The 27374-nt window shown below is 57.1% G+C and overlaps 1 protein-coding gene across 2 annotated transcripts; it reads right to left on the minus strand.

Annotated features, from left to right (window-relative positions):
* Doc2b (double C2 domain beta) lies at window positions 1–26344 on the minus strand. Of its 2 annotated transcripts, XM_063251072.1 has the most exons (10): window positions 25814–26344; window positions 17416–17495; window positions 16792–16818; window positions 14139–14213; window positions 12473–12582; window positions 12212–12338; window positions 8848–9005; window positions 4630–4711; window positions 3488–3584; window positions 1–2963 (listed from the first exon to the last, which is right to left on the minus strand). In XM_063251072.1, exons 1-10 carry the CDS (start codon window positions 26190–26192, stop codon window positions 2827–2829), a joined length of 1272 nt encoding a protein of 423 aa, XP_063107142.1. In that variant the 5' UTR covers window positions 26193–26344; the 3' UTR covers window positions 1–2826. The 2 variants fall into 2 exon arrangements, with proteins under 2 accessions (XP_063107142.1, XP_063107143.1); XM_063251073.1 differs by lacking the exon at window positions 16792–16818 and having other exon boundaries at window positions 25814–26339.
* Window positions 26345–27374: the final 1030 nt, after the last annotated feature.

Below are 27374 nucleotides of genomic sequence, written 5' to 3' on the forward strand. Positions count from 1 at the left end.
TGAACGCAGTATGACGTTTCCATTGACTTTGGGTTATAAGTCATTATAAATATTAACAAATAAGACTTAGAAAGGACACCTGCGGGCAGGTCAGACAAAGTACAAAAATTGTCGTGGGGCTGCAGTTGGACTGTTTCTGCAGCCGTCACATGGTAGCAAAACGGTGTGAAGCAGTGCACGAGTCTGCGTCGGCGACAGCCAGAGTCCATGCATCGGGAGGTTCACTCGGTTTGAGAAGGAACGAAGGGCAGGGCATGCACAGCCCGGGCTCGGCGGGCAGGCGGCCGGGGAGGCGCAGTTCCTCGCTATCGCCACTAGAGGTCAGGAAGTCACCGCCTCAAGGTTGGAAGACGGGCCCGTCGGGATTGGCTACTGGTGGTGGTGGGCGGGGCGCAGACCCGGCCCTGGTGTGAGCGCAGCGCCCCGGGCGACCCCTGGTGACTGAAGCCTGACTTTGGGATGATTTTTTTTTTTCTTTTTTGGCAGCAGAATTTGTCTCTAGGACTGATGGACCAGAGACAAGATGCCTGTTTGGGGTCAAAGGCAGAGTGGATTCTGCAGCTTCTCAGCGCTTTTCTTTTTAGAGGAGACCCAGTGTGTAGGGGCCTACCTAGGGCACAGCTGGGACCCCGACAGCTGTCATTTCCGGCCAGGACCCCCCTCGCCCTGTACCAGCTGGCTAGATCCCCGGCCCCTGGCCTGCTGTCGCTGTGGTCAGCCGGGACCCTCTTTCAGGTCAGTCAGGGGCAGAAGGGTCCTGGACCCGGTGCCAGGAACCCCGGTCTCCTGCCCCAGCCCCGCCCTTCCCTTCCAGATCTGTTTCCCCTTGTCTAATAAGGGTACCACACTGGGTGGGGGCCACACCCCCTTCTGGTTTTGCCACTTGTTACTTTCATAGCTTCACAGGCAGCTTAGGACCCTGTTGAAGCACTCAACAAGGCAAAGCTGAGAAGACACCTGTACTCACAGTCTCAGCACCCCTTAAAAACAGGTCACCTCTCACCTTGGCCCCCAGGATCTGAAAAGAATGGACAGCGAGTCTGGGGGCAGGCTGTGGGCTTCTGGGTAACCTCTGAGGGGCACGGATGGCTTCAAAGCTGGTTAAAGGCCAAGGGACAGGACAACAAGGCCCCACATCTCCACCGTGCACCAGACCTCACTGAGCCCCTAACATTCTGAGGACCTAGTTGGTTGGTCCTGGGGCCCAGACGATCAAAGGGGCTGTCTCAGTTCATCCCTACCCAGCCCTGTGACTCTGGCAGCCAGTCTCTGTGAGCCTCACAGGAGTGGCGATGATTCGTGAAGACACTGCCTGGCAGCCTGGAGCCACAAGGCCAAGCCCTTCTAGAGGTGACAAAGCCAAGTTTCTGTGAGCAGCAGATGTGGCTGGGTGCTGCGTTCCCATCCTCCTGCTGACTGGGAAGGGCTGATGGGCGCTGAGATGTGACTGTCACCTCTGGCCTTGGAGGAAGTGCTCTGTGCTAGCAGCACAAGGTTCACCCTTACGCCTGGAGCTGGCAGTGGGGCTCCCATCAGTGTGTATCCAATGCTCTGGCTTGGGGTGGGGACCATGGATCCTGGCCCCAGCTGTGCCAGGGTTGCAAGGCAGTGACGGGCAGGTCCTTGTCCCCCTCAGCCTCCATGGGGTGAGCAAGGAGGGGCCCTGTAGCAGTTTTGAAACACCTTGTTTGTGCATTTGTTCACCCACAACTCCAGAAGGTCCCTTCATGCCTAGATCCCAAAACTTCGATGCTCTCAGCAGCTTCCTGGAGAGGAAGACGGGCAGGGTCTCTCTCAGCTCCTGGCTGTTCCAGAAACTAGGCCCTGGACAGCTACCGAGTGCTCCAAAAGGGACATCCGATCACACCACAACAGGGCCAGGAGGCTGTGGCCCAGGGGCCCCCAAACATGTTGCTTGAACCCTAAGGAGCTGGGGAAAGGAAGGGGGTACTTGAGAAGGAAGGGGTGCCTCTTTTCATGCCAGAGGCGCCCCTTTCTCTTCCCCGTTGCAGCTGACCGACACTCAGGCTGAGCAGAACCAGGTGCAGCTCTGAGGACAGAACCTGACCCTGTACCTGTCATCAGCTTCCCCAACTGTCACAAGCCCCGCCCTTACCGGACAAACCTAAAGACTCCACCCCACCCCGCCCAGGGCCTTCTCCCCAGCCCTGGGCCTTCTCAGAACAGTCCCACTGCCCGGACTGTTCTTCCCGCTCTACCTAGAGACCCCTCACCCCGAAGCCTTGCTGTGTACCACCTCCTCCAGGAAGCCTCCCTCAGCCCCGGTCCACGTGCGGCTCCTAAACTACGAAGTCCAGCCAGACCCCGTGTCTCACCTGCTGGCAGAGGCCTGAGTGAAGCCCTCACCCTGAAGCCTCCAGGAGCTGCACCCTTGCTCACAGCCTCTTCCCACCCGTCCAGCCATGCCAGAGGGGAAGGGATGTGGTAGGATGTTCTGCCTCCTTCATCCAAGTCCTGTCCTCTGCCGCCCGGTCTCCCTCCTCTGTCCCTTTGGCGCCAACCCGAGCACCTCGCCTGTCTGCACTCCCCGCCCTGCTGACCTCTACAAGGTCCTTGTGGCTGCATGGCCAAGGCCTTTTCCTCCCCCCGCCTGCCCACTGCGCCCGGGAGGTGGGGAGCAGGCCTGGCCTTCTGCCCTCCCTTGTCCCTCGGATGGCCGGGTGTTGTGTCCACCAAACGGGGCTGCAGTGGTTCTGTGTCCGAGCAGGCATCTTGATGGTGCCCAAGACAGGGGCCACAGCCCTTGTGACAGCCGGGGAAGCCCAGGGCCAGGCCTGTGTGGGCTGGGCGGGGTGGCGGGTGGGGTCAGTCGCTGAGCACGGCCCCTGGGAGCTCGTTGGTGAGCGTGTGCCAGCGCTCCACACGCTTGTCCTTGTTCTTCAGGCAGTCGAACCAGTGCTTCAGACGCTCGCCCTTGGCATTGATGCCCAGAACCACACCACCTGCACGGAAGATGCACGGGGTCATCGACTGCCTGGCTGCTGCTGGAGATGGGAGCTCCTCTCGGGCTCTGTGCTGAGGTCAGACTCCCCCGCTGTCCACCAGGCTGTGGGTGCAGACATTACCAGGCCTCCAGCCCATCCCGACCCCCAGCCTGTGGCCCCAGGCTTCCTCTTGTGGTGTCAGCGCAGAGCTGGGCAGAGGCGGTGCCGGGCATGAGTTAGGGCCAAGGAACAGGGACCAGAAAAGGTGGGGGCAAGGCAGCCTCACTGTGGGGGCTATGCACCCACTGGGAACTCAGGGCCACATGGGCCTGGAGTCCAGACGGCGTGTCCCAGCTTCCAGACAGACTGCTGGGCGAACCTCTTCCCCTCTCGGCCCTGTGTGCTCTCACAGAGGGGCAGGCTGCACAGAGTCAGAGCCTGCCTTCCATTCTCCCAGGGAGGGCCTGTGCCGGGCCAGGGCTGGCGCCGGTCACACCTGGAAAGGTGCAGGACGACACCACATTCCCAGCAGGCTCTCTTACCAATGAAATCATTGGATTTCCCGATGTCGTAATCCCACACGGTGACTTCCAAGGTCTTCTTGGCCAAGTCCCCGTGCTTAATCTCATAGCAGAACTCCTGCCAGTCAGAAGGGGCGTGTTAGGGCCAAGGCCACGCGGCCAGCAGGGGTCCGTGAGGCCGGAAGGCTCTGGAGGGAGAGCGAGGGGGCAGGCTGGGCCACACCTGGGCTGAGGAGGGTGGGTGAATTCTCAGCCTTCCCGCTCACTTCTGCCTGAGGGCCCTGGACAGTGCCCCATTTCCTCCACCTACCTGCCCCTCTGCCCTGCAGCTGTGATTTCCACATGGCTGTGAGTCCCCTTCCCCATGACTCACTGCACAAGAAACAGTTCTTCATCCTTGACTCCTAGGCTGACCTCATCTTTTTGGGGGGGGTGGGCTGAAGTGGTACTAGGGTCTTTGCCAAATCCCTGCATCTTTTTTATTTTGAGGCAAGTTCTTGCTAAACTGCCCAGGCTGGGCTCAAACTCAAGATCCTCCTGCCTCAGCCTCCCAGAGTGCTAGATTATAGGTCTGCACTAATGCTGACTTTTTTGTGTATGGGCCTCTTTCCTGCCAGCTTCTGAGATGCTCTAACATCAGGTACTTCTTCCCACTGCTCTGCTCCTCTCTCAGCTGCCTCTGGGATCTCTGGTGAGGCTTAGGCTGGGCTCAAGGGCCCTCTGCTCATGTACCACCATGCACCGTGCAGGAGCACTAGATCTGTGCTTCTAGGTACACCCACCCTTGATATCTGCCTGACTGCTGTGCCTTTTGGAGCCCTAGGGCATTGCTCACCCCATCATCTCCTCATCTTCTTCACAATCCTGTTCCCAACCTATGGGGGTGGCTCAAGCAGTAGGGAAGTCCCCTAACACTTCCTCTTTCCACCCCTACCTCCGCCATGGCCACAGTCCCAACAGAACCTCCGCAGAGCTTCCCCCACCCCCATCTACAGCACTGTGGCCTGGGGCACCTCAGAGCTCCCCCATGGCTGGGTGTGGTCAGCAGCTCGACACCCTCTTCTACCACCTCCAGCTCCTGCAGTGACCCTTGGGAAACCCACTTCCTCCAGATCCTCCATCCTGGAGGATGCGCACCTCAAAGCCACAGTAGGCCCTCGTACCTCGTTGAACTCTGGATTCAGGGTTTTCTTCTTCACCGCTGTCTTGTGTTTGGATTTCTTGTCCACATCTGGCTTCAGGTATCTGGAATCACAACCAAGGGACAGGTAGAGGTTGAAGAGGAGCCTTGGGGTACAGAGGCAGCCCGCAGAGCTCAGTAGAGCTTTTGTCTGGTTGCAGGACCCCTGGCACGGCCTTTCGGGAAAAGGCAAGTCAGTGGCAGCGGGAGAAGTGGGCGATTCATGTGGTTTGCGTGTGGGCACCCCAAAGCTCCATGGAGCCCCTCAGTCTCCCATAGAGGGCACGTTCCTTGCTTCCGGAAGTCTGATTTGTGCAAAACTTATTATACCACCCCCCGAAAGACATTTTTAGCAGAGTTGGTTCCTTGTTCAAGAGTTTTTTTTTAAATAGTAGGTTTATTTATTTTTGGTACTGGAAATCAAACTCAAGACCTTGTGCTTGCCAGGCAGGCACTGCACTGCGAGCTGTATTCCTGGTCCTAAGGCTTACAGATGCGTATTCACATACCATAAAATCCATCTGTCTACTCTGTGAAATCTGTGTTTCCTCATACATCCCCAGAGTTGTGAAACCATCATCACACCCTCCTTGGAGCTCTGGAGAAGGGAAAGGCCTGCGGGGACTCTCAGGGAGGCGTCCCATGGAGGCAGGGGCACCAGCCAGACATTCTTCCGTCCACAGGCACACACTGCTTAGCTCCTGCACCGAGGCTCAGCACGTTGAAGTGAGCACCCCAGGACCAGTGGAAAGTCTCACGTGTGCAGAAGTGGGTGTTTGGAAGGGGCAGGACTGGGGTGTTGGACTCCTCAGTGGATCCACTCAGGCTGAAGTCAGAGCTGAATGAGCTGCCATGCGGCAGGGCTGGCTGGAGGCGTCATGGAGCCGTGACCTCTAAGGGTACGTTCTTGTCCCTCCCAGCTCTCTCTGCTTCCCAGCTGTCTTGAGGGGAGCAGCCCTGCTCCCGCATGTCTTTCAGCCATGTCTGCTTGGAATGGGCCTACCATGGGCTGAATGCAACCTGCCCTAACCTGTAAGTGTCAGAGTGGTGTCCCAGCGATCAGGACGCTAACACAGGCCCCAGCCTCTCCTTTGCAGCCCTGTCACCCTGCCCTTGCACAGATAGGTGTGCGACGAGGGCCTCCCCCCACTGGATGTGCAGTGGGCTCAGAGCCACAGCGGTCTCCCCATCACTGGCTTCCTGCTGCCCAGCTCAGTGGCCAGTACCGCGTGGGTCCATAAGCTGAGCGCCTGAATTCCCAGCAGCGAAACGACAGCGAAGGTGAGTTGGGGTCAAGCTTCGTGTATAATTCGCAAAACTTCCCTCCAGAAAGGCTGTGTGGCTGACACTCAGGGCCCTGGCAGAGAACTGGCACTTTAATGTCTTCGCTGGGGTCTCACTGTAACTTTACTTTGCATTTCAGAACTGGGACTTTTATTACATGGACACTTCTGGTTTATTACAGAAACAGTGGAGGCAGTGCACTGACAAAAACTAAGGTAGGCGAGAGATGGGGCCACGCAGGGCCTTTCGGAGACAGGAAGCTGAGGACATGAGAGCAGCAGACCCTGCCTTGGCCAGGGCCTCTTCTCCAGGGTCAGGCGAGGTGTGACTGTGATGCAGCTGCCCCTGGGCAGGTCCCCCACTGAAAGGCCACTGGGCCTGGCTGCAGGCAGCTCCCTCCCACCCCAGCTGTCAATGGGCCTAGCTTGGTGCAAGCGAGGAAGCCAAGTGAGGTCCTGCTTTCTGGGTGACCTGGTGAGTGACCTGGAGTCCCTGCCACCCAGCAGTGGGCACTGACCATGACATAAACTGTTGATGGCATGTTGGCCTAGGCTTGTATTTCTGTCTGAAGGGAAACCTAGCATTCAGGGGAAGGCGAGGCTCCCTGCTGGCCTGTGTGGTCTCGCTGCCCTCTCTCTCCAGGACCCTCACCCAAGGCGCACTCTGCATGGTAAAGAAATGTGGTGGCCTCCCGGTGTCTTGGGATGGTGGCCCCAGGACAGCCCAGATGGCAAACCTGGGGATGCCCAAGTTCCACATATAAAATGGCTCAGCATCTGCACATACCCCCTATCCTCCCGTATACTGTACGTTAAGTCATCTCCAGATTACCTGTAATACCCAATGCAGTGCAAAACTGTTACACTGTTATAGACAATAATGACAGGAGAACAGAAGTCTGCAGGCGCTCAGCACAGATGCAATTCCCCTGCCCTGCACACAGTACTCCGGACGCAGAGGGCCATCTGTGGAACGGTGACACGCTGTGTGTGCGGCTCGGCAGATTGCTTTGCATAGCTGTCCATGTTAATCCATTTAGTGCTAATGTATTCGCTTAACCACACAGTACACCCGGGTGCCTGTGCCACCTTTTATTAATCTATTCCGCTGATGCACATTTGGAGATTGCTGGTTTACTGCTATTACAAGCAGCGCTGGCATAAACAGCTTCCCAGTGCGCGCGAGTTTCTAGGATACAAACCTGGAAGGAAGGTAATGTGGCCATCAGGTGCGCACGTTTTCCAACTTTCCTGGAGGCTGCAAACCTCTCCAGTGCATAAACAGTCTGCTGACTGCCCTTTCCCACCTGCACTTTCCTCTCATGCTCAGTCTCTAAGCCACTGGACTACATTTTGAAAAATTTTTTTGCTAAAATTTTTTTTTTTGGAGACAGGTTCATTGATTTGCCTAGGCTGGCCTGATTTCCAAGCAGCTGGGATGGCAGGCATGCTCCCCCCCCTCGGTATAATTTTACACATTTTTATTACTCATTTTTATTACACATTTTATTATAGGTGTGCCTGTGACCTACTGCATGAGATCAGGTGTGAAATTTTCTGCCAGCAGCATTACGTGGGGACTGCAGAGTTTCAGATTTTGAAGCACTCTGTACTCTGGTGTTTGATTGGGGATATTCAAATGGCACTCCACTCCTCTGAGGGGCTGAGTCATGCTCCGTGGTGTGGATAAACCCACATCTTGTTTTCCACTCATCAGCAGAGTGATGCCTCCGGTCTTTCCACTTTTAGCAGCTGTGAATAATGCCGCTACAAACATTCATGTATGTATTTTTTTGTGGATGTACATTTTCAGTTCTCTCTGGTATAATGTTCAGAGCGGAAGAGTTAGATCGTATCACCACCCTGGCTTGTGTTGAACTTTTGGTAACTACCAGTTGGTCTCCAAAAGGCTGCAAAAATCCTTACATATGATTTAAAAAATGACTCAAAGAGCTGGCTGTGGTGGCACATGCCTGTAATCCCAGCACTTGGGAGGCCGAAGCAGGAGGATTGCTGTGAGTTCAAGGCCAGGCTGGGCTACAAAGTGAGTTCAAGAACTGCACAGTGAAATCTTGTGTTAAAAAGACAAAAAAAAAAAAAAAAAAAAAAAAAAAAGAGAGAGAGAGAGAGAGACCAAAATGTGGTAGGCGCCATTGGGCATGCTACCTTGAGTTGTGCCATGAGGAGCGCTGGCCTCCCTGTGGGACCCAGCCATGTCCCCAGACTCCTCACCGGGGTCTTTTTCCTTTCTTCTTAGCCACTGTCAACCAACCAAATCCTTCCTTAGCCCGAGAGCCCCTTTCTTTCCTTCTGCTAAGCTGAGTCCCTGCATCAGGGGCCCTCCCTCAGGATGGGGATCCAAGCACTCAATTTGTGCAAAGCCGATAGTCATTAAGGTGCCATGCCACCCTCCTTCCCCTGTGAGCCCAGAGCACAGCCTGTTCTGCCAGGCCCTCAGCTCTTTGGCCCTGGTCACTGGGTGCCGCTCCCAGGTAGTGTCTCTCCTTAGTGCCACCATCAGTGGTAGGGCTGGGCAGACCCTTGGCCAGTCCCGATGGTGTCCTTTGCCAGGTCTCCCAGCTTCCCTGCTAGCCCTGGCCCTGGCTCCTTGTGTCCCCTCCCCCAACCTGCTTAGGACGTGGGGCCCAGTCACAGAGAGGCCTGTCTGCTGCAGTAGGAGACACTTATTCTCTGTGTGACCTAAGAAGCCACTCAACTCCTTTGGGCCTCAGTTTCCCTATCTGTAAAATGGGCTGGCCACATGTGCCCCCCCTCCCCATTGCCAAACGAGTGCTTAAGAGAAGACGCCCTTGTGGACACGGTGTCCCTCAGTGCTGGCCATGCTTGGCCACAGGGCCAGATGCTGAGTCACTGAGTGGTCAGGGGAAGCAGGTGGCAGGCCTGAACTGCACACTCACGTTTTGACGTAGGGGTCTGAGTAGCCATTGGCGTCCATGGCGGCCAGGTGAGCGCACCGCACGATGCCCACCAGCAGGCCCTGCTTCTGGGAGCTGTACTTGAGGGAGATGAGGATGCGGCCCCGCTCCTCCAGGGACTTGTCTTCTGTCTTGTCCACCTGTTGGGCAAGCAAGTCACTCAGCAGCCCTCACCTGCTCCTGTCCCTAGTGGACAGGTGCTGTCCCAGGGCCCTCGATTCATCAGTGTGCTCCACTGCCACCGTACTGCGGGCCTTGTCGGGGTCCCTGGTGAGAGGTCACAGCCCTGTCCCCCTGTGGCCTTTCTGCCGCTCTCTCTCTCTCCTGAGGACTCTGTGCTCCCTGCTCCCACATGCTGAGATGGCTTTCATAGCCCTGCACGTCCTGGCCCGATGGCCAGATTGGACTGGTTACCTGGCCCCACCTGGAACCTCACCAACAGTGGTCTTCACTTTCTTCCACGGTCAAAAAAGTGAAAATAGTACTCATGACACATAAAAGTCATATAAAGTTGGCCGGGTATGGTGGCACATGCCAGTAATCCTAGCACTTGGGAGGCTGAGGCAGGAGTATCACCAGGAGTTCGAGGTCAACCTGGGCTACACAGTGAGTTGAAAGCCAGCCTGAACTGCATAGGGAAACCCTGTCTCAGAAACAAACCAAGAGACAAACAAACTACGTGAGTTTCAGCCTTGGCGTCCATTTGTAAGGCCTACTGGAACTCAGCCTCACCCTTCGCTTCTACTTTACAGTGGCAGAGTAAGGAGATGTAACAGAGACGGTGGGGACAGCAAAGTCTAACAGATGTGCCATCTGGCTCTGCAGAGAGTCTGCCAACCCCTGCCCTGGCACCAGCTGCTTCAGCAGGTGGTCCCTGCTCTGCCCTCTTCACAGCTGAGGTCTGCTCTGCTGAGTCCTGCAGCCCGCGCTGCTCCCGGCCTTTTCTCAGGCCGAGCCACTCTTGGCACACTCCGGTCGTCTCCAGATCTGATGAATCGTCTCTAGGATGAGGCCCGGCTCCATCGGCCTGTCCTGGGATTCCCTGACCCCTGGGCAGCTGGCCGTCCTGCCCTGTGGGCCCTGCCTCAGCTTCCTCCTGTCACCAGGTGCTGTGGCCACCTGCTTCCTCCTGTGCCTGCCTCTAGGCTCTAAGTCCCTCGAAGACAGAGTCTACCTGTTTCACGTTTATGCTCCACGGCTGGGAGGGGCCTGGCAGCGAATAGCGCCCACCTCAGGCTTATCCTGATGAAGGTGGGAACACACAGAGGGACACATGGTCCCTCTGGGTTCAATTTCATGCTGGCCACAAGGCCCAAGGCCTTAGAGAAAGGCCGGAAGGTCAGTCAAGCCCCTGCTGGAAGGCAGGTTCTCCTGTCCCAGTTCCCTCAGGGGCCTCCTGAGCCTCTCAGGGTCTGGAGTGGTCCCTGACGAGAGACAGAGTCAAGGCTTTGACCCTTTCCTAAGTTAGGGGCAGCTGGGAGCTGATTAGGGAAGCTGTCCAGTCCCCTCCCAGTTTCCCAGTGCCTGGTGCACACCTCAGGGCTTGGACCTCAACTCCGGGTCCTGCCATCTCATCCATCCTTGACACAACCAGACGCGTCTCTATCCCTGGTCCTCGCAAGATCATGCATTTTTTTGGCTGCTGCCACCCCGAACCCATTCCCCTAAACCTCAACTTCCCTGGACACATCCAGCTGGAGCCCACGTCTCCAACCTCCCCTCGGGACTCTGCTAGGCTCCTCTTCATGTGGGCCCAGGTTTTGCCTACCATGATCTCTGCTGACACTCATGTGAGTCCCCATGCAGCCACATCCAAACATTTCGGGAGCTCAGACTCTAGAAAGGGGCGAAGTTTTCAGGCATGGGAGATAGTTTGGTTCTCCCACATGAAGACCGCTGAGCAGGTCCCTGTCCAGCACTTAAAACAAACTATGTACACAGACCATAAACCCAAAATGTGCCACCCATATGCGTCTTACTGCTGGAGTGGTCACCAGATTGTTCTTTGAGCTCACCATGTGTCCCCACCTCACCAATGAGCTTGTAGCAAATTCAAGCAAGGCTCAGCCATGCCCAGATGCAGCCCAGGGCACAGGTGTGCATACTCAGGAACACACACTTTTGCATGCATGTGCATGCTCACACACACACACACACACACACACACACACACACACCCTACACACATGTTTGTTTCTTTGTGCACACGAGCAGAACTCAGGAACCCAACTATTGTGGCAGCCAGCACTATCTAAGTGAGTTAGATCATTTGAAAAAACTAGGTTACCTGCAGCTAGTGACTAATAATAAAACAGAAAAGGTTATATCCATCACACAAATGCCTATGAGTGGGAGAGAATGTGACAAAAGAACATAATTTTGATCAAGTTATGCAAAATGCTGGGCTCTGGCAGGCAGCTCAGGCTGCAGGCTGACTTGTTGCTAGGCCTGGCTTGGGCTAAGCCGGCCAAGAATCCACATCCTGAGGATATGAGGCTCCACCAGACTGGGCACTGGGGGAAGGAGGGTGGCTGTGGATTTTGTCCTTCTGGGTGTTCCCATGGCTCAGGCCTGGAGGTCGGGACAAAGAGTCACAGGCCTGAGTCATTGGGCTGCTGAGAGCCAAACATTTCTTTGGCCCCAAGGCATTAGGATGTCCTGGGCAACCCCTCAGCCCTTCTGAAGGTGCAAGGGCGAGGTACAGGGAGAAGGGGCAGAAAAGTGGAGAGAGACAGAGACCAGGACCCTGGGAGGGCTCAGCTGCTGGAGCCTGTCAGGGGCAAAATTTGTTCTGACATAATTTTCAAACAACAGCAATTTCTAGGAAAGAACTGTGCACTGTCTCCTCTGGGCATCTCACGGCGCTGCAAGTCTGACGAGTCCCAATTGAGCTCCTGAGCGGAGGCACCCCAGCTGCTCCTCCTTAATGGCCGCCTCATCCTCAGAGTGCTCAGACCCAGATGTCACAACTGCGCCTTCCCCGCCTGAGGCCAGGTCTGCTGGTACATCTCACCCCACCACCTCCTCCACACCCGTCTGGCTGCGCTCAGCCCCTTATAAGAACTGCTCTCATCTGCCTGAGCCCTGAATGTCACCAGATGCGGTCCCTGCGCTCAGCACCCTCTGGGCCTGGTGTCACTCAGGGTGGAAGCCCTCATCTCCCGAGTCGCAGCCCCTCCATCCTCTCTCATCCCCCCAACCCCCCGACTGCTTCTCTGACTGCCTTGGCCCTGTGCCTCCATCAGGCAGGGAGTTCTGTCTCTCAACCTGCAGACAGGACTGGGAGAGCAGGGGCTCAGCCAACCGGCCACCCCACACAGTCTGGAGGGGGCCGAGGCCCACTCACCGGCAGCTGTTTCTCCAGGCAGATGCTGAAAGTCTTGGTGTGGTTGGGCTTCAGCTTCTTCAGGGGCACCCTTGTCTCCCCGATGAACTCGTTGTGGCGGAATTTATCCTCATCACACACGGAGATGCTGCAGGCAAAAGGCCAAGCCACATCTCAGACGCCCCTGATTTGCCTCCAAAGATGGGGGAGGGGTGTTCACAAGTGAGGGCGGAGGTGGGGCGGTGCGGGGAGGGAACAGGTGCCCAGGGGGGCCCCACGCACCGCAGGGTCTTGCGGATCATGTCCTCGTCTGTGATCCCGTAGTAAGTGAGGGTCTCATTCCATGTGGGGTTCAGAGTGTTACGCAGGGTTTTGGTCCTAAGTTTATTTGCCTGGAGAAAGGAAAACCAGATGAGTGCAGAGAAAGAGCGTGTCCCCCACAGATGGCCACGTCCTCCACCCCGCTCCCTACTCTGACAAGGCAAAGTGGACTGAGGTTGCAGGCAGGCTGAGATTGTTGATTGGTTGACTTTAAAACCCGGAGAGCAGGACGGAGGTCTGTGGTACAGTGGCTGCTTAGTACACTCCTTGGTAGGCCCTGGGTTTGATCTCTAGCAGCAAAACCAACAAAATAAAAGGAAGGTGGAGATAATCCTGGGCGATCTGAGCAGCCCGTGGGATCACAGGAGCCCTTAAAAGTGGGAGCAGGGACACTGAGGGAAAGAGTCAGAGGGAGATGGGGTGGGGGAAAAGGTCAGAGAGATGCACCAGCCTGGCTCCCTGGCTCGAGCATGAGGAAGGGGCGTGGAGCCAAGGATCTCAGGGGGCTGAAAGGGCAGGAAAGTGGATCACCCCTAGGGTTCTACAAGAACACGGTCCCGCAGACACTTCGAAGTCTGTGATTTTATTTATTCAGTGGTACGAGATTGAATCCAGGGCCGTGAGGCTGAGCTCCATCTCAGCCCTTTATTTTGAGATGGGGTCTTCCTAAGTCACTACATTGCCCAGGCTGGGCTCAAATCTGTGATCTTCCTGCCTCAGCCTCCCAGGCATACACCACCATGCCTGGGAGCACCTTGATTTTTAGCCCAGTGAAACCCATGGCAGGCTTTAACCTGCGGAGTGGTAGGACTGTTTGAGGCCACTGAGTCTGTGGCTGTTGTTGTGGCAGGCACAGGAAGCCACCGAGGACCCCGCCAGCAGGCCCCTGGCGGGGGAGTGGGCTTGGCTTTGCTAGAAGCTGCGGCAGGTGGCAGACCACCTGCTTTCCCCTGCGTTCCTGTCTCTTGCCTTAGTTAAGGCTGCTCCTATTGCTGGAAGCCCGTGTGCTGGAGAATGCCTTGCAGGCAGCCGACAGCACTGGGAAGTTGCCTCGAATCCCACTGTGCTCTTTCCTGTCCGCCTGCTGGGCCACCCATGACACAGACAGGGGTTCTGTGGTCAAACACACTTGGCAGAGGCAGCCCACTCTGTCCACTTATGGAGAGTCACAGAACAGTTATAGAGAGTCACAGAACAGCCCGCCACCACCTCAGGGGCTCTGACTGGTTCTGCAGTGAAGAAACCTGCTTAACAAGGTTTCTCAGTATTATTTGATTGTGGAAACCCACCCCCCCTTTTTAAGCATATGATTAATCTTCAGCCAAGATTCCTTTGTATAAAAAAGTGCTGGCCAAAGGGCCGGGGATTTAGCTCAGCGGCATAAGCACCTGCTTTGTGAGCGTGCAGTTATGAGTTCGATCCCCAGTACTGATCTAGAACTTCTCTGGTGGGGGCTTTGCCTCTCTCTGCAGGTGGGCAAAGCTGGCCCAGAGGTTGCTGGGAGGCTTGGGGCTAACTGTGTGCTTTGAGCAAGGTCCCACCAGCTTGCCTGGGCTCTGAGTGTGTGTGTGTGTGCGCCCAAGTGCCCCGTCACAGTGCACAGGCCTGGGCGGGAACCCTCCCTCACCTTACTGGCTCCTGGCAGCAGATGCAGCTTGACATAGGGGTCAGCCAGTCCGTTGTGGTCCATTGGCTTCAGGCCCTGGGCAGAGGAGACCAGCAGAGTGAGAATTGGGGCTATAGAGCAGCCATGATTCCAGAGGCCTTCAGGGCCCTCTCCGCAGCCCCCAGGAAGGGCGTATGAGGACGCCTCAGTACCCGTGTGGCCTCCCTTACCCCAAGCATCATGGCCCAGCATGGCTGCCAAGGACTGCGATGGCTGCTTTTCTCTTTCTAGCTTCTCTGACATGGGGGCCAAGAGGAACAACTGTCTGACTTTGGTCAGGGCTTTCCCTCTTCCTTTCCAAATACGGCCTCTCCCTGGGGAGTCACTCTGTGACCCTGGGTCCATATAATTCTCTTCACAGTGCTTCCTTGATGGCTGTGGGAAAGGGTTCCAGGTCCTGGGAGACAGGCTGAGGCCTGGCTCAACTTTCTCTGGAGTGTCCAGGGTTCACAGGCTCCACAAGATGGCACCCCTCACTAACTCTGTGTTCGGATCCTTCCGGAGACCCAGTGGAGAGCTGAGCAGGACAGAGGGCTCAGCAGGAGGAAGGCAGGACAGGCTCTCATTCCCCAGTGCAGGAAGGAAGTGCAGTCTATGGGGCAGGCGGGCAGCCCTTCCATCCCACCCTGACTTTATTCTCAGAGGAGCTGCAGGTTTCTGACACGGAGATGGGGACACAGATGCTCGGCCAGGCCCGGACTCCTCTCCCTGTCCAGTGCCTGCCTTTGGAGACGCTCCCAGCTCGGGGCAGACACCCATCTCTCATCTGCTGCTGGCAGGGACCCAGGCTGGCCGGAGATGGGAGTTCATCTGGGTGAGCCGGGAGTCACCTGTGTCCTCGGTTTTATGGCCAGTAAGACCGAATAACAGTTTCAACTTTCCAGGCATGGACCACAGCAAGGAGGTAAGTCAGAGACAGCACTGGCCGGCAGAGGGTGTGTTCCCTTCTGGGACGTGCCAGGCTCCTTGGAAGATGCTAGGGATGTCGCCAAGGGCTGGAGCGGGGGTGTGTGGGCTGTGCTGGGGTGGCAGTTATGTGGGCTGTGAGTGGGGCTCAGCTTGGTGGCCCTGTGGTCCCCACAAGGCTGCCTTCAAGAGCCAGTCCCCTCCTCCTGGCCTCCTGGCCTCTCCCACAAAGTGCCCACAGTATTCAGGGAATCTCTGGTGGCTCTGGGACACCTGTGAGGTGGGGCAGGGGTGGTGGCCAAGCTGGCTGGCAGCATTGCCTGTTCTGTCCTTTGAACCCGGGCTGCTGCTTCTGTACCCTTCGGCCACACAGCCTGGGCGGAGAGGGCGAGCGGCCAGCAGAGGCTGCTCTCTTTTTTACCACTGACTCCTGTGTCCCCACGGGTGGCTCCCTGGCCTGTAGCCACTCAGATCTTCCGCAGGCCTCCGGGAGAGTGAGAGGGTGGTGGCCAGTGCCTGGGAGAGGGAAGGGGGAGCTGTTTCATGGCTGCAGGGTGTCAGTCTTACAAGATGAGAAAGTGCTGGCCCTGGATGTTGGTGAAGTTCGCACCACAGTGTGAACGTGATTCACACTACCACACCGTGCGCTTGAAAAATGGTCACGGTGATAATTTTTATGCTTCTATGTCTTACTACAGTGACAAACCAGCTGAGGCTCCCAGGACTATGGTTCTGTCAGGTAGTCCCAGGGCCTCCTCAGAAGGGAGTGCCCCGTATCTATGTACATGTGGGTGGCACACCAGGAGGATGGGTGGGCACACACCACCAGCCTGCCAGGTGCCCACAGCCACAGCAGCCACACAGGGCAGACACGATGAGGCCCCTTTGCAGATGAGCTGCGACTCACCCTCACCCAAAGGCCAGAGCCTAGGAGTGTCTGCCTGCCCCCCACTTCCCAGACACACAGAGCCAAGCTTTAGCCCTGCTTTGGCTCCTTCCTGGGGCTCCCAACTCCCGGCCCAGGGCCTTGGCTCTTCCCATGCCTGCACCCCTTCCCTGCAGAGCGGGATTTATGCAGGAAAGGAACAGGAAAATGGGGCTTCCGAGGCTCAGGGGTCTCCTGTCTCCTACCTCTGATGCCAGGGATGCACCTGAAGTGGACACACGCATGTACCTACATAGGTCTATGTGTCCACACGTGTGTGTGCACAGGACATCTGGGGAAGGTAGGGAAGGCAGGGAGCAGCGTGGTGTTCCAGAAAGGGAGGTGGCTCTGGCCCCGGTGCCCTGGCAGATCATTCCTCAAGCTTGGGCAAGCTCAACAAAGCTGGGTGAGGAAGAGGAGAAAGATCTGGCCTCCCCGCAGTGAGGCTGGGGGTTCAGCTCTGTTTGTGGGGTGCATATGGGAAGGGTGGGGGATGGAGAGAGTGGCCTTGAGGTACTCAACCTGGGCCTGGCCTGGCATGGTCAGTACTCACACCTGCCCATGGCAGTCGACGTGCAGAGGCCTGGGATGGGGTGGCCCTCAGCAGCCTATCCCTAGGAATGGGTACAGTGCTACAGGTGGAAGCAGAGGGCAGCAGCAGGTTGGGGTGCTGGGGTGGGACCTGGGCCAGGTGGCTCTGTACGAAGCCCCTCCATCTGAGCTGGCCTGGCCCAGGCCCTTCTACAGCCCTACGGCAGCTCCACTGGCCACAGGGGCCCTTACCTTGCGAGAGAACATCAGCCTTGGCACCTTCCTCCCAGAGGGAGCCATTGTGGTGGGGGACAAGGGAACAGCATGGGTGAAAACACAGTTGACATGGTGGCTCAAGGGGCTGAGACACGGGGCACACTGGGGACCTGGCCAGGTCACTGTGAGGTTCACAGACACCAGACAACAAGGCTCAGAGGGCCTTCCGGGGTCAGGCCCAGAGGCTAATCTGCCTAGACTGTCAGCCTTCTTTGGTGGCACCTGCAGCATTAACACAGGATAGCTGTGCCCACCCGCTGCTCATGGAGCCTAGGAGTCCAGGGGCTGAGAACATGGGGTGGGGAGACCCCCAGAGACCAGCATCTCCCCTCACGCCCTCCTTCGCCTGCACAAAATCCCTTTGACATCTTCCATCTGTGATAACCCCTGTCCTCTAGAAGCCCAGCCAGGGCCTTCTCCCCTAAAGGCCTTGCTGTATGGAGATTTTTAAGGGAGCGGGCAGCTGAGATAGTTTAGGCAGGAGCTCCCTGCTTGTGCTGTGCCCCGCACAGCAGACGCCATGATGCCTGGGAAGGCGGGGAGGATGGGCCCCCACCGGCTCTTCCTTTCCGCCTGGCGCTGGTGGGGGTGCGGGCCTACCTTGGCCTTGCTGATGGTGCAGTGGAGTGCGTTGTTCTCCTGGTCATAGAGCAGGCTGAAGTCCAGGGTGCCCAGGGCGGCTGTGGACAGAGAGGGCTCAGGTCAGGCTCCGGCTGCGTCCCTCAGAGGTGTCATCCTCCCTTTCATGGCTAGAGGAGCCACACTATTTTTTTTTCCCTTCAAGATTCTAAAGATTAATTTGGAAAAATTGGCACAGGACAAAGATATTCTTCATAATCCTTCTTGGAATATTTGAATATGCAAAGTCTTCATAAAATGTGGGCAGAAAAGCAGCAATTCTGACTTCACAGAATGTCAATGGTTTATACAAATTAAATTCCCATGCCTGCCCCCCTTGTGCTGCTCCTGCCACCCCTTATGGACAGGAGCTGTCACCAAGCTTCTGTCATCAGGCGAACTGAAAAGCATGATCATTTCATTTTTAAATGGCTGGAATTAGTTAAAGCAACCCAAGTATTACTCTTACAGCAAAGCTTAGCAAACCATCTGAGGATACCACTAATAGCATTTTAAAATTATCCAGATGACTTCCCTATTGAGACTGAGAAGCAGCACGGATTCTCGGTGCTGTGACAGACACCCCAAGGTTTGCTCCGGACACAGGCACACGTTCTGTCCACAAAACCCAGGAATAAAGAGATATGGGGGGGCCGGAGGTGGCTAAGTGGCAGAGCACTTGCCTGGGTGTGCAAGGTTGTGGGTTTGAACCCCACCCCTGCAAGCAGAACAAAAATACAAATACTTAGGCCAGTTATGATGATGGTGCCTGCTTGTAATCTCAGCACTCTGGGAAGCTGAGGCAGGAGGACTGCAAGTCAGAGCCCGGCTTGGGCAATTTAGTGAGATTCTGTCCCAAAATTTAAAGAAGTGGGGGAGGGGTGCTGTGCTGGGGATGTAGTTCAGTGTGAGGGCCTCGGGTGAATTCCCAGTACTAGAAAACCAAATCAAACAACCTTACATTTTACAAAAGAAAGATTTAAAGTCTATATACATTAATAATGAAACCATTTCTTTTAGGTAACAAGTCAAAGTAGAAAAGAATACCAGTAATTTTTTTTTTGAAATAGGAGTTACAGGATGTCACAGAACCCAGGGTCATAGCTAACAACTGAGCATCTACAGTGAGCCAATTCTGTCACCATTCTCCCAGCCCACCCAACCCCAGGAGCTGAGCATATTCTTCTCCATTTCCAGAGAGGGGACTGAGGTGTAGAGAAGCCAGGCGGGTCACCTCCAGCCCCACGGAGTCCCACCCAGGTAGTCTGCCCTAATCCCTGTGCTGTGCTGCCCCGGCTGGGCCCGGCGAGGTACCCACATGTACCTGGTGTCCTGTCTCCCTTGTGCAATGCTAGCTTGGTATCGTGTCTCAGTTTCCCTCACCTATGTCACAAAAACTGTGTGACAAGGCAGAGGCCACAGGGCCTTGAGAAGCTGCAGGTTACGGCTTGCCCGCCTGGCTGACCCACTCCCCTCACCTCCAGGTAGCACGTGGGGCTATGGCTACCTGTCTCTCCAGCCCCTTGGGGACCCTGGGCAGGGTGCAAAGACCCAGCTGGGTCCTCCTGCTGCTGCCCTCGAGTTTCTCAGAGGCAGCAGTGATTCCCCAAGGGGTAGGCAAGGATGCAACAATAACTGGGTGCAGCTGCCACCCTTAGGGGCCATCACACACAGCAGCTGTGGCCTTCCACGTGGCTCCCAGCAGGAAGGAGAAGGAGCAACTGTGGCACGGCACGGCCCCAGACAGCCATTCCCAGAGGCTCCAGAAGCCCTGGCCCTGCTCCCAAGCTGCCAGGATTCATTCATTCATACACCCACTCGTTCATTCATTCTTTATTTACCAAGTGTTTATAATCCGCTACTCAAAGACACCTGCAAGGCACCTCCCTGCCCCCAAGGAAAATACAGCTTATGGGGAACAGACACGAAAAACTTGCCACGCCCGTGTGGACAGTCACGGGTTACAGGAGCCCAAGCAGGGATGCCTGGACTCATTATGCACGGGGGCCATGGACACCAGGAGAGGCCTTGAGGAGCAGGGTTGCTTCACCTAGTCCAGGAAGGATCAGAAGGAGCTGGCCAGTGGCCTGGAAGGGCTGGAGGAGGACATACCAACTGGCGGCTGGGCACTTAGAGGCCAACCTGAGCATGGCCATCACACACTCCTCTTCTACCCTGCTTTCCCACACTGTTGCATAGACCGATGGTCTGCAAAGCGGAACATGCTTCCTGTGGTGCTTCACAAAGTTTGCAGACCCTTGGGTCAGTGCCGTGGTGAGGGCTCAACAGTTTCTGGAGTCTGCAGGGAAAAGGGCTGACTAAGGGACTGAGGCAGAGGATCTAGGCGGGTGGAGCTGCCCTTTCTTCTGAGATAACTCAGGACTATATTTGTTGCCCAGGTCCTACCAGGATGGGGCACACAACAAAGGTAAAACCTGACGTTGGATTCCCCAGGTTTGAGTCCCTGTTTGTGTCTCTCCTCCCTCTCTCCAGACCTGGTTTCATTATGTACTAAAGGCTGGCCTTGCACTCGCTATGTAACCCAGGCGGGCCTCCAACTCACAGGGAACCTCCTGCCTCAACCTCCTGGGATCACAGGTGCATGTCATCATGCTCAGTTCCCTGCTTGGCACTTCCTGCTATATGAACTCTGACAGCTTATCTAACCACTTCATGCCTCAGTTTCCTCATGTGCAAACTGGAGACAGGAGTAGTATCCGCCTCACAGCACATAGCACCTAGGTTACAGCAAGCGCTCAGCGGATAATTATAGAAGGAATAGATCCATCTAGGCGATGTTTCTAGATTACTGTGCTGGCCCCTCAGAGACCCACTCTGGAAGAAATCCATTCTAAACTGGATCACGCCTCTCTCTGCCTTTGGGAGCAGAATACACAAATGGTCACCTAAGCCCTTCTGAGTAACCTGAGTCACTGCTATGACTATGATGATTCTGCTGTGTGTCACCGCCATAGCCCAGACACAGCAGAGGGTGACAGGCGACTCCCCCAACAGGTGCCCCAGCTGGCCCCTCTCCCTTCCCACTGGCCCAAGTTCCTTTAAAGTACCCGCCTTTGCTGGCCCAGCTTCAGTGCTACCAGTAGGAGTTTCTTCCATGAAACCATGTGACAATGACCTCTGCGTCCACAGTAAGAGGCACTGGGTCCTGAGGGAGCCTAAGGGACTCACTCCTGAGCAGACAGCCTGTGCTCTGGTGCTAACTGCTCCTGGCCTTTTGTTGCCCTTACCCCAGCTGTGAGGAGGCTGGGGGAAGCACACATGGCCATTCCTGTACCCACAACCACAGGCCTGGGCCCAAGACTCACTCGGCTGTGTGTGTGTGGTGTTGAGGCTCAAATCAGTGACCACTGGGTGATACCCCAGTCCCTTTTAGAATTTGAGTCGTACTTGTGATGCTCCTGCCTCAGCCTCCTCAAGTGCTGAGATTACCAGCATTTACCACTGTGCCCAGCAGACTCATCTGTAATGACATTCTTCAAATCTGCTGCTGTGTTGGGGAGTTTAGCTTAGTGGTATAAGTGCCTGTTTGGCAAGCACAAAGTCCTGAGTTCAATCCCCAGTACCAGAAAAAAAAAAAAAAATCTGCTGCTGGTATGGTTGGTTGCCAGTCCATCAGGCTGCCCTTTGGTCCAGAATTGCACGTCCCCTGCCCCTGGCTCCCCTGAGACCTTAGCCTCTGAGAACAGGAACCCACCTTGGCCACACTCCTGAGACCAGCAGGAGTGGGTGTTCAGTTCAAACCCATGTGCCCTCTGGGTGCTCACCAGGGAACAGCGTCTGTAAGAACACACACTCCACAAAGCCTCCCTGTTTCCAGGCCCTGGGGATGGCCAAGGTGGCAGGGCAGAGGAGCCCCTGGCACACGCTGTGGGCATTCCTGTCTAGGAGGCTCACATGCTCCAACGGGGAAAACTGCTGCCTGCTCCGACTTCCTGGCATGGCTGGGGCAGGATTGAGGGGTGTCTCTGAGCGCTCTGGGATGTGTGCAAAATGCTAGTTTACAAGCGCAAGTGCTGGCTCTAGCCTTAGACTTGCAGTGCTTGGAGGCCCCGGGCAGAGTCTATATCCAGGGTCCCTTTCCTTTGGGAAAAGGCGACTCAGAAGGGAGGTGACTTGGGCAGAGGGGCCCAGCAGAATGGGAGAATTTCTGCAAGTTATTGTTTGCCATTTTGTTTAACCAAAATCTTAGAAGCTAGAACTATGGAAAAAGAAAAAAGTGGGGCTACTGCTGTGAGAGAGGGAGTTGGAGGTGGAGACAGAGGCCCGGCTAGGCTGGGGCTGAGGGGAACAGGACGGGGAGGTGCTTCTCTGTGGGAGCCACCAGCCCTGAGCCCCTGCCCTTGAAGCCACTCGGAGGATCACCTGCCCCCACTGAAGCTTAGTCTGGGGAAGAATAATGAGGGTTGGTCACTAATGGCCCTTTGAGAGTTGTCACCGCCTGTCGATAATTACAGAGCTTAAATGGGGCTAATTCAGGGAAATCATGTTCAGGCCCCCACAGGGTCCTCTCAGGCTGAGCATCTCCCAGCATGGCTGGCGGAGACTGACAGCCTCAGCAGGACCTCGGTCTGCTCCCGAACTCGCCTGACCCCCACACCCTTGGCAACAGGAAATCTTGTCCTGGCTTTTTGTGTGAAGAAAAATGTCATCCTCTAAAATCATTTCCTCTCTCTTTCCTTCCTTCTTTTTTTTTGAGTACCAGGAATCCTCATTTCTTTTTTCAACCCTGTGGCAAGAACCATAGAAAAGTATTAAGCCTGACTTGAAAGCATTCATAGTTGGGGAAACCGAGGCACTGAACCAGATAGGCAGTACAGGAAGGGACAGAGAAGTGACCTGTATGTTCCTGCTTCTGAGGAGCTTAGAATCAGAGGTTCAGGACTTCTACAAATCTCTTCATTCCTCTGTTTTAAATGGTCCAAAGGTTCTCCATCACTCCCCAGACTCAGTTCAACCTCCTTGGTATAGCATGAAGACCTTCGGTGACATGACTGAGCTGTCTCCTCAGGGTCTCTTCCCTCACCTCAGGCACTTTACCGTGTCTTACTAGGCTTGTGGCCACACCCACCCTCTCTCCCTTCCTTTCTTCCTTTATATTTTCGAAACAGGGTCTTGCTATGTTCCAGACTTGCTGTGAAATTGCAAAGTAGCCCAGGCTGGCTTTGAACTTGCAATCCTCCCGCCTTATCCTCCCCCGAGCGCTGAGGTGACAGGCATGCACCACCACCCCAGCTGTATTTCTGACACTGAGCACTCATGAACACAGCTGTCCTCCTCCTTCCATTCTGCCAGCCTGCTTCTTCCTAACTCCTGGCTTCAGAACAAGGCCTCCATGTGGCCAGCCGAGAAAGCCAGAGCTTTCTGTTGGCCATCCCTGTCTCTCACTGCCTGCCTGGCCACTCCTTTGTCTTGATTTTGATTGACGCCTTGAGGTCAAAGGTTGTGCTCCAGGCTACCTGTATCTTCCTGCTGAGTACAGTGCCTGATGCACAGCTGCTGTGATGCTGAGTGTGTAAAAAGAAGCCAACAGGAAGAACCAACAGTGCTTCCTCCTCCTCACCCTAGCTCCAGATGTGCATGGGCATCCGTCCTGATCCAGCCCCAGGGGAAACTGTGCACCGGTCTCATGTGATGTCACTCTGCACAGTGAGACCAAGCACAAGTCTTCTGGGAATTCTGGGAGAGGTTCCCTGATCTTAAACTGAAACATGGAGCAGAAAATTCATCCTAATCAAACCCAGGACCTCATTATGACCAGTCCATGTGATGCCTGGACCCACAGCAGCCACAAGGTCCCGCTTGGCTGATGGCGACAGACAACCTCCTTACTTTCACCTGGACATGCTCACCTATACGTGTAGGAACAGGAATCTGCCCTGGTTTTCAGCCTGGGAGGAAAAGGGCTGGCTAAGTGCACAGAGGCAGTGCCACTGATGGTGCTGGGCAGCTGCTTCTGCAACACCCCTGGTGCTGCAAGGCCACCATCACCTGCAGCCCAAAGCATCCTAACTGTTACAGCCTTGACAAACAGGGTCCCTTCTACAAGTGGAGCCCAGGCAGGGCAGCTCCCGGCACATGGTTGGAGCACGGCACAGCATGGGGCACTGGGAGGGGGGCATGGTGCTATGTCAGTATGCCCCTTCCGAGGGATCTGCTGGGAGCCAGCGCTCTAAGATGACTGATGAGGTCCAGGTTTTGGAGTGGGGAAAACATACTTCATCCTCTGCTTGGACAACAGAGCAACCGCCCTAATTTCTTTTTGTCAGAACAGAGATAATCCAATAATTAGGGCAGCAAATAGCATAACCCTGGCTAAAGCCGTAATGAACCATCTGGCTTGAATCATTTAGGCTTATTCTAGGGATGTGGCTGTCACAGCCCAGAGCGGGCACTGCCTAGGGTAGCCAATGGAGGGTGGTTCTCTTCCCCACAGGAGCCAGGATTCTTTCCATCCCAGCAATTGATAGTATCTGAGCCTCGGGTCAGCAGCCTTGAAGGGGCTAGGCTCAGCCCAAGCGGCCCTGGCTCTCTTCAGCGTGTGCTCTGGCGGTATGGGTGTGGCCAGCCTCTGTTTAAGCTGCTGAGCCCAGGGTGCTTCCTATTGCAGACCCCTGTGTGTCTGTTCCCAGCTGAGACCCCTGTGTGCTCTGAGCCAGGGACCCAGCCCTGTCCTCTGTGGTCCCACTCCCCGGTACCCTGACTCCTCTGCTGGGTTGATGGGTTTGGAGGTGGGGCGGCTGGCCTCAGCTTTGGACTTCTTGGTTCCCTGCGCACCTGTGGGCTCACAGCCAACGAAGTGACCAGTCCTCTCCCCTCTTGACCATGTGTCATCCAGAAGCCCTGTGTGGTTCCAGGAAGGTGGCTTGCAGGCAGGCACAAACCCTGCCCATCCTGCTCACTTCTCTAGCAAAGCAGCCAAGATGCTGATAATAAGAAGAAGCTCCCCACCCTGTCTTCTGGGGGTGGCTTTGGGTCCAAAGGGGTAACGGGTTCCAGTCAACACCCCCATCCTCCCCTCCCACAAGTAAGAAGGTTAGTTTTGCACAAGGTGCCAGGTGCAGGGGTGGGGGGCAGATCCAGGGCACCAGACCTGCAGACGATAAACCCTCTCGACCCAATTTCCCTAAGGCAGCAGGCAAGTGGCAGGAGAGCACAGCTCTCCAGCCCCATGCCTCGGGGCGAGACCTCAATAAGTCAGAGGCCCAGAGGGCTGTGGTCCGGCATGGGGAATTAAGTGCACACTAGGCATTTTCCCCACAGAGGTGCATGGATCCGGCCACCCGCAGGTAGGGCAGAGGGCTCTGTATCCCAGACGCAGTGTTAACCCCCACCTGCAGTTTCCAGCCAAACACGTTACGCGCAAAGGGCCGACTGAAAGCCCAAACCCGGCTCAGCCATCCTTGCACGCTGGGAAGGGGATGGGCGGGCCCTGAGGAAGCCCCCACAGGACCCCTGGCCCTGCAAGGACCACATCCCTGGCAGGCTGGTTTTCAATGCTGGTTTTCGCTGTATGAGCAATGCGGCTGGGGACACAACGGGGCTGGGGAGCCTTCCACGGAAACGCCCCCCAGCCTCCCAGCCCTCCCCGTATAAAACGATCGGGAATGGGACTGCTGCAGCTCCTCGTTTCGGTCTCCCCGATAGTCTCAGGGAGAGTAGTGGGAGCGAGCATAAGGCACCCAGAGGATCCGCTGGCCGGGCCTCGGCCCTGGGGACCCTGTCGCTTGCTTGCTCCCTCAGCTGCGTTCCCAAAGGAGGGGGCGCGGGCTGGGGGGGGCACCTCGGGGAAGCGGGCGTAACAGGTGGCGGAGGTCGGCGGCCGGAAGAGTGCGCGGCGGGGTTCACGAACGCGGGAGGAGAAAGCGCCAAGGTTTTTCCAAAGGACACGCGGCCCCGCTGTCCTGAACCTCGGCCGGCGCACCAGCAAAGCTGCCGCGCCGCGCCAGCCACCAGGCCCGCTGGGGAAGCCGCGCCGCCCCAGCCCGGCCCCTCCCCGGCCTGACCTCGGCTGCGAGGCGCCCCGAGCGGGCTCGCGGGCCAGCGACCGCGCAGCCGGCAGCAACTGGTGTCTCTCCGGGGCGCAGCTCCGCCCTTCCAGGGAACAAAAGCTGCCGCCCGCGCCGGAGCTCCGGGAGGGTGGGCCAAGAGGGGGCGCAGCGCCGGGGCCCGGAAATGGGACGCCCCCAGAGGGCGCCCCTAACTTCCCACCTTTTCCGTCCGGGTCTCGGGAGGTGTCGCGCGGGTCTGCAGGGCGCGCCAAGCGCGCGGAGTCGGCGAGGGGCTGCGGCCGGCCGGCCGGGGGGGTGCGCGCCGCGGAGGGCGCAGGGCCGGGCCCGGAAGCCGCGACTTGGAAACTTACTGCAGTCGTCCGACTCGTAGCCGTCGGCGTCCGGCTCGTCCTCGGGCGGCTTGGCGGGCGGCCGCGCGGGGCTGGGGCCGGGGCTGGGGCTGGGGCTCGGGCTGGCGCCGTAGGCTCCGAAGAGCTGGTCCACATCCTCGTCGTCGTCGCGGGCGCCGTCGGAGGGGCTGCGGCGGCCGGCGCTGGCCGCGGCTGGGCGTGCGGTGGCGTCCGGGGGCGCCTCGGCCCGAGGCCCGGCGTCCGGGGGCAGGCCCCGCGGGAAGCGGGGGAAGTAGTCGGAGATCTGTTTGATGGGCCGGATGGGGCCGGGGCACACGTCGATGGCCATATGTTCCTGGATGCTGATGGTCGCCTTCTCCCCTCGCCGCCGGAGGGTCATGCAGGCAGCGCCGCCCCGCCCGGGCGCGCCCCGGCCCGGCGCGACCCGGCCGGGGGCGGCTCAGCAGGCCCGGCGGGGCGCGGCGGGGGCTGCGGGCATCGCGGGCGGCGCCCCCGGACGGTCCTGACGCGGCTGCTGCTCGCTCGGCGGCGGTCGGCGCGAGTGAGTGCCAAGGGCCGGCAGGCAGGGGGCGGGCCCAGCCCGCGTCACCCGGTAGCAACCAAGCAGTGCGAGTGTGCGGGCTGCGCGGGCGGGCGCCGAGCGAGCGAGCGAGCGGAGCGAGCCAGCGCCGCCACACTCACTCGCGCTCACGCGGCGCACACGCCGGCCCGGGACCCCGCGCGCGCACACACGCGGGCTGGCGGCAAGGCCACCCGGGCGCCTTCCACGCGCGCACTCTCACAGGACAAACACGGAATCAGCCGAACAGAGACCCGCAGGACGCAGACTCAGATTCCCGCCGTGTCAACACGGACTGGGGTCCGTTCCCTCAGAAGGGACACACGCAGGTGTACAAGGGCATTCCAAGTACGCGCAAACGTGTGCAGAGATACTTAGTGGAAGCATCAGCTGTCGGATATGCACATACCAAACGTGCACACGCAGAGTTGGTGAAGAACGCTGGGACTCAGTACCCCTCCCCAGGGAACATACACGCACTCCTAAGAGAACACACACACGCCGATGATCACGGATTCCCAAGGCACAGTCTTCCAAGCCCCAAAGCACACCTAACAGGACACACACACACATACCTATGAAGGCCAACAGGGTACCAGAGCATGGCTCCTCCTCGTCTAGCAGAACGGACACCCGCACTCCTACCGTGCGAATGCAGGGACAGGCTAGTCACACACTGGTATAGCCTGTGCACACTTCCTTGTAGGTCATAAGCATGCACATGGTAACTCTGAGGCAGCCCCTCACTTGGCCAGTGAGAGGTTGGAAGGGGACTGGGGACTGCTGGATGAGGAGCTGGTGGGGCTTGGTCAGGAGGCTGAGGGCAGGTGGGCGGGTAGAGGTACGTGTGATGAGTGAGGCAGAGCGGGAGGCAGGACCGCCCCCCACCGCAGCAAATCCCTGACAACCTACCCCAGCTGCTGTCCTGCTTGCTGGGAACAGCTCTGCTGGGAGCAGGCGGCTGCTTATACAGGTGCCCTCGGAAAACCGTAAGGTGAGTGG

Source organism: Cavia porcellus, unplaced genomic scaffold (genome assembly GCF_034190915.1).
Source record: "Cavia porcellus strain 051 isolate PalLab524CR breed Dunkin Hartley unplaced genomic scaffold, mCavPor4.1 scaffold_6, whole genome shotgun sequence".
In the NCBI taxonomy this organism is placed as follows: domain Eukaryota; kingdom Metazoa; phylum Chordata; class Mammalia; order Rodentia; family Caviidae; genus Cavia; species Cavia porcellus.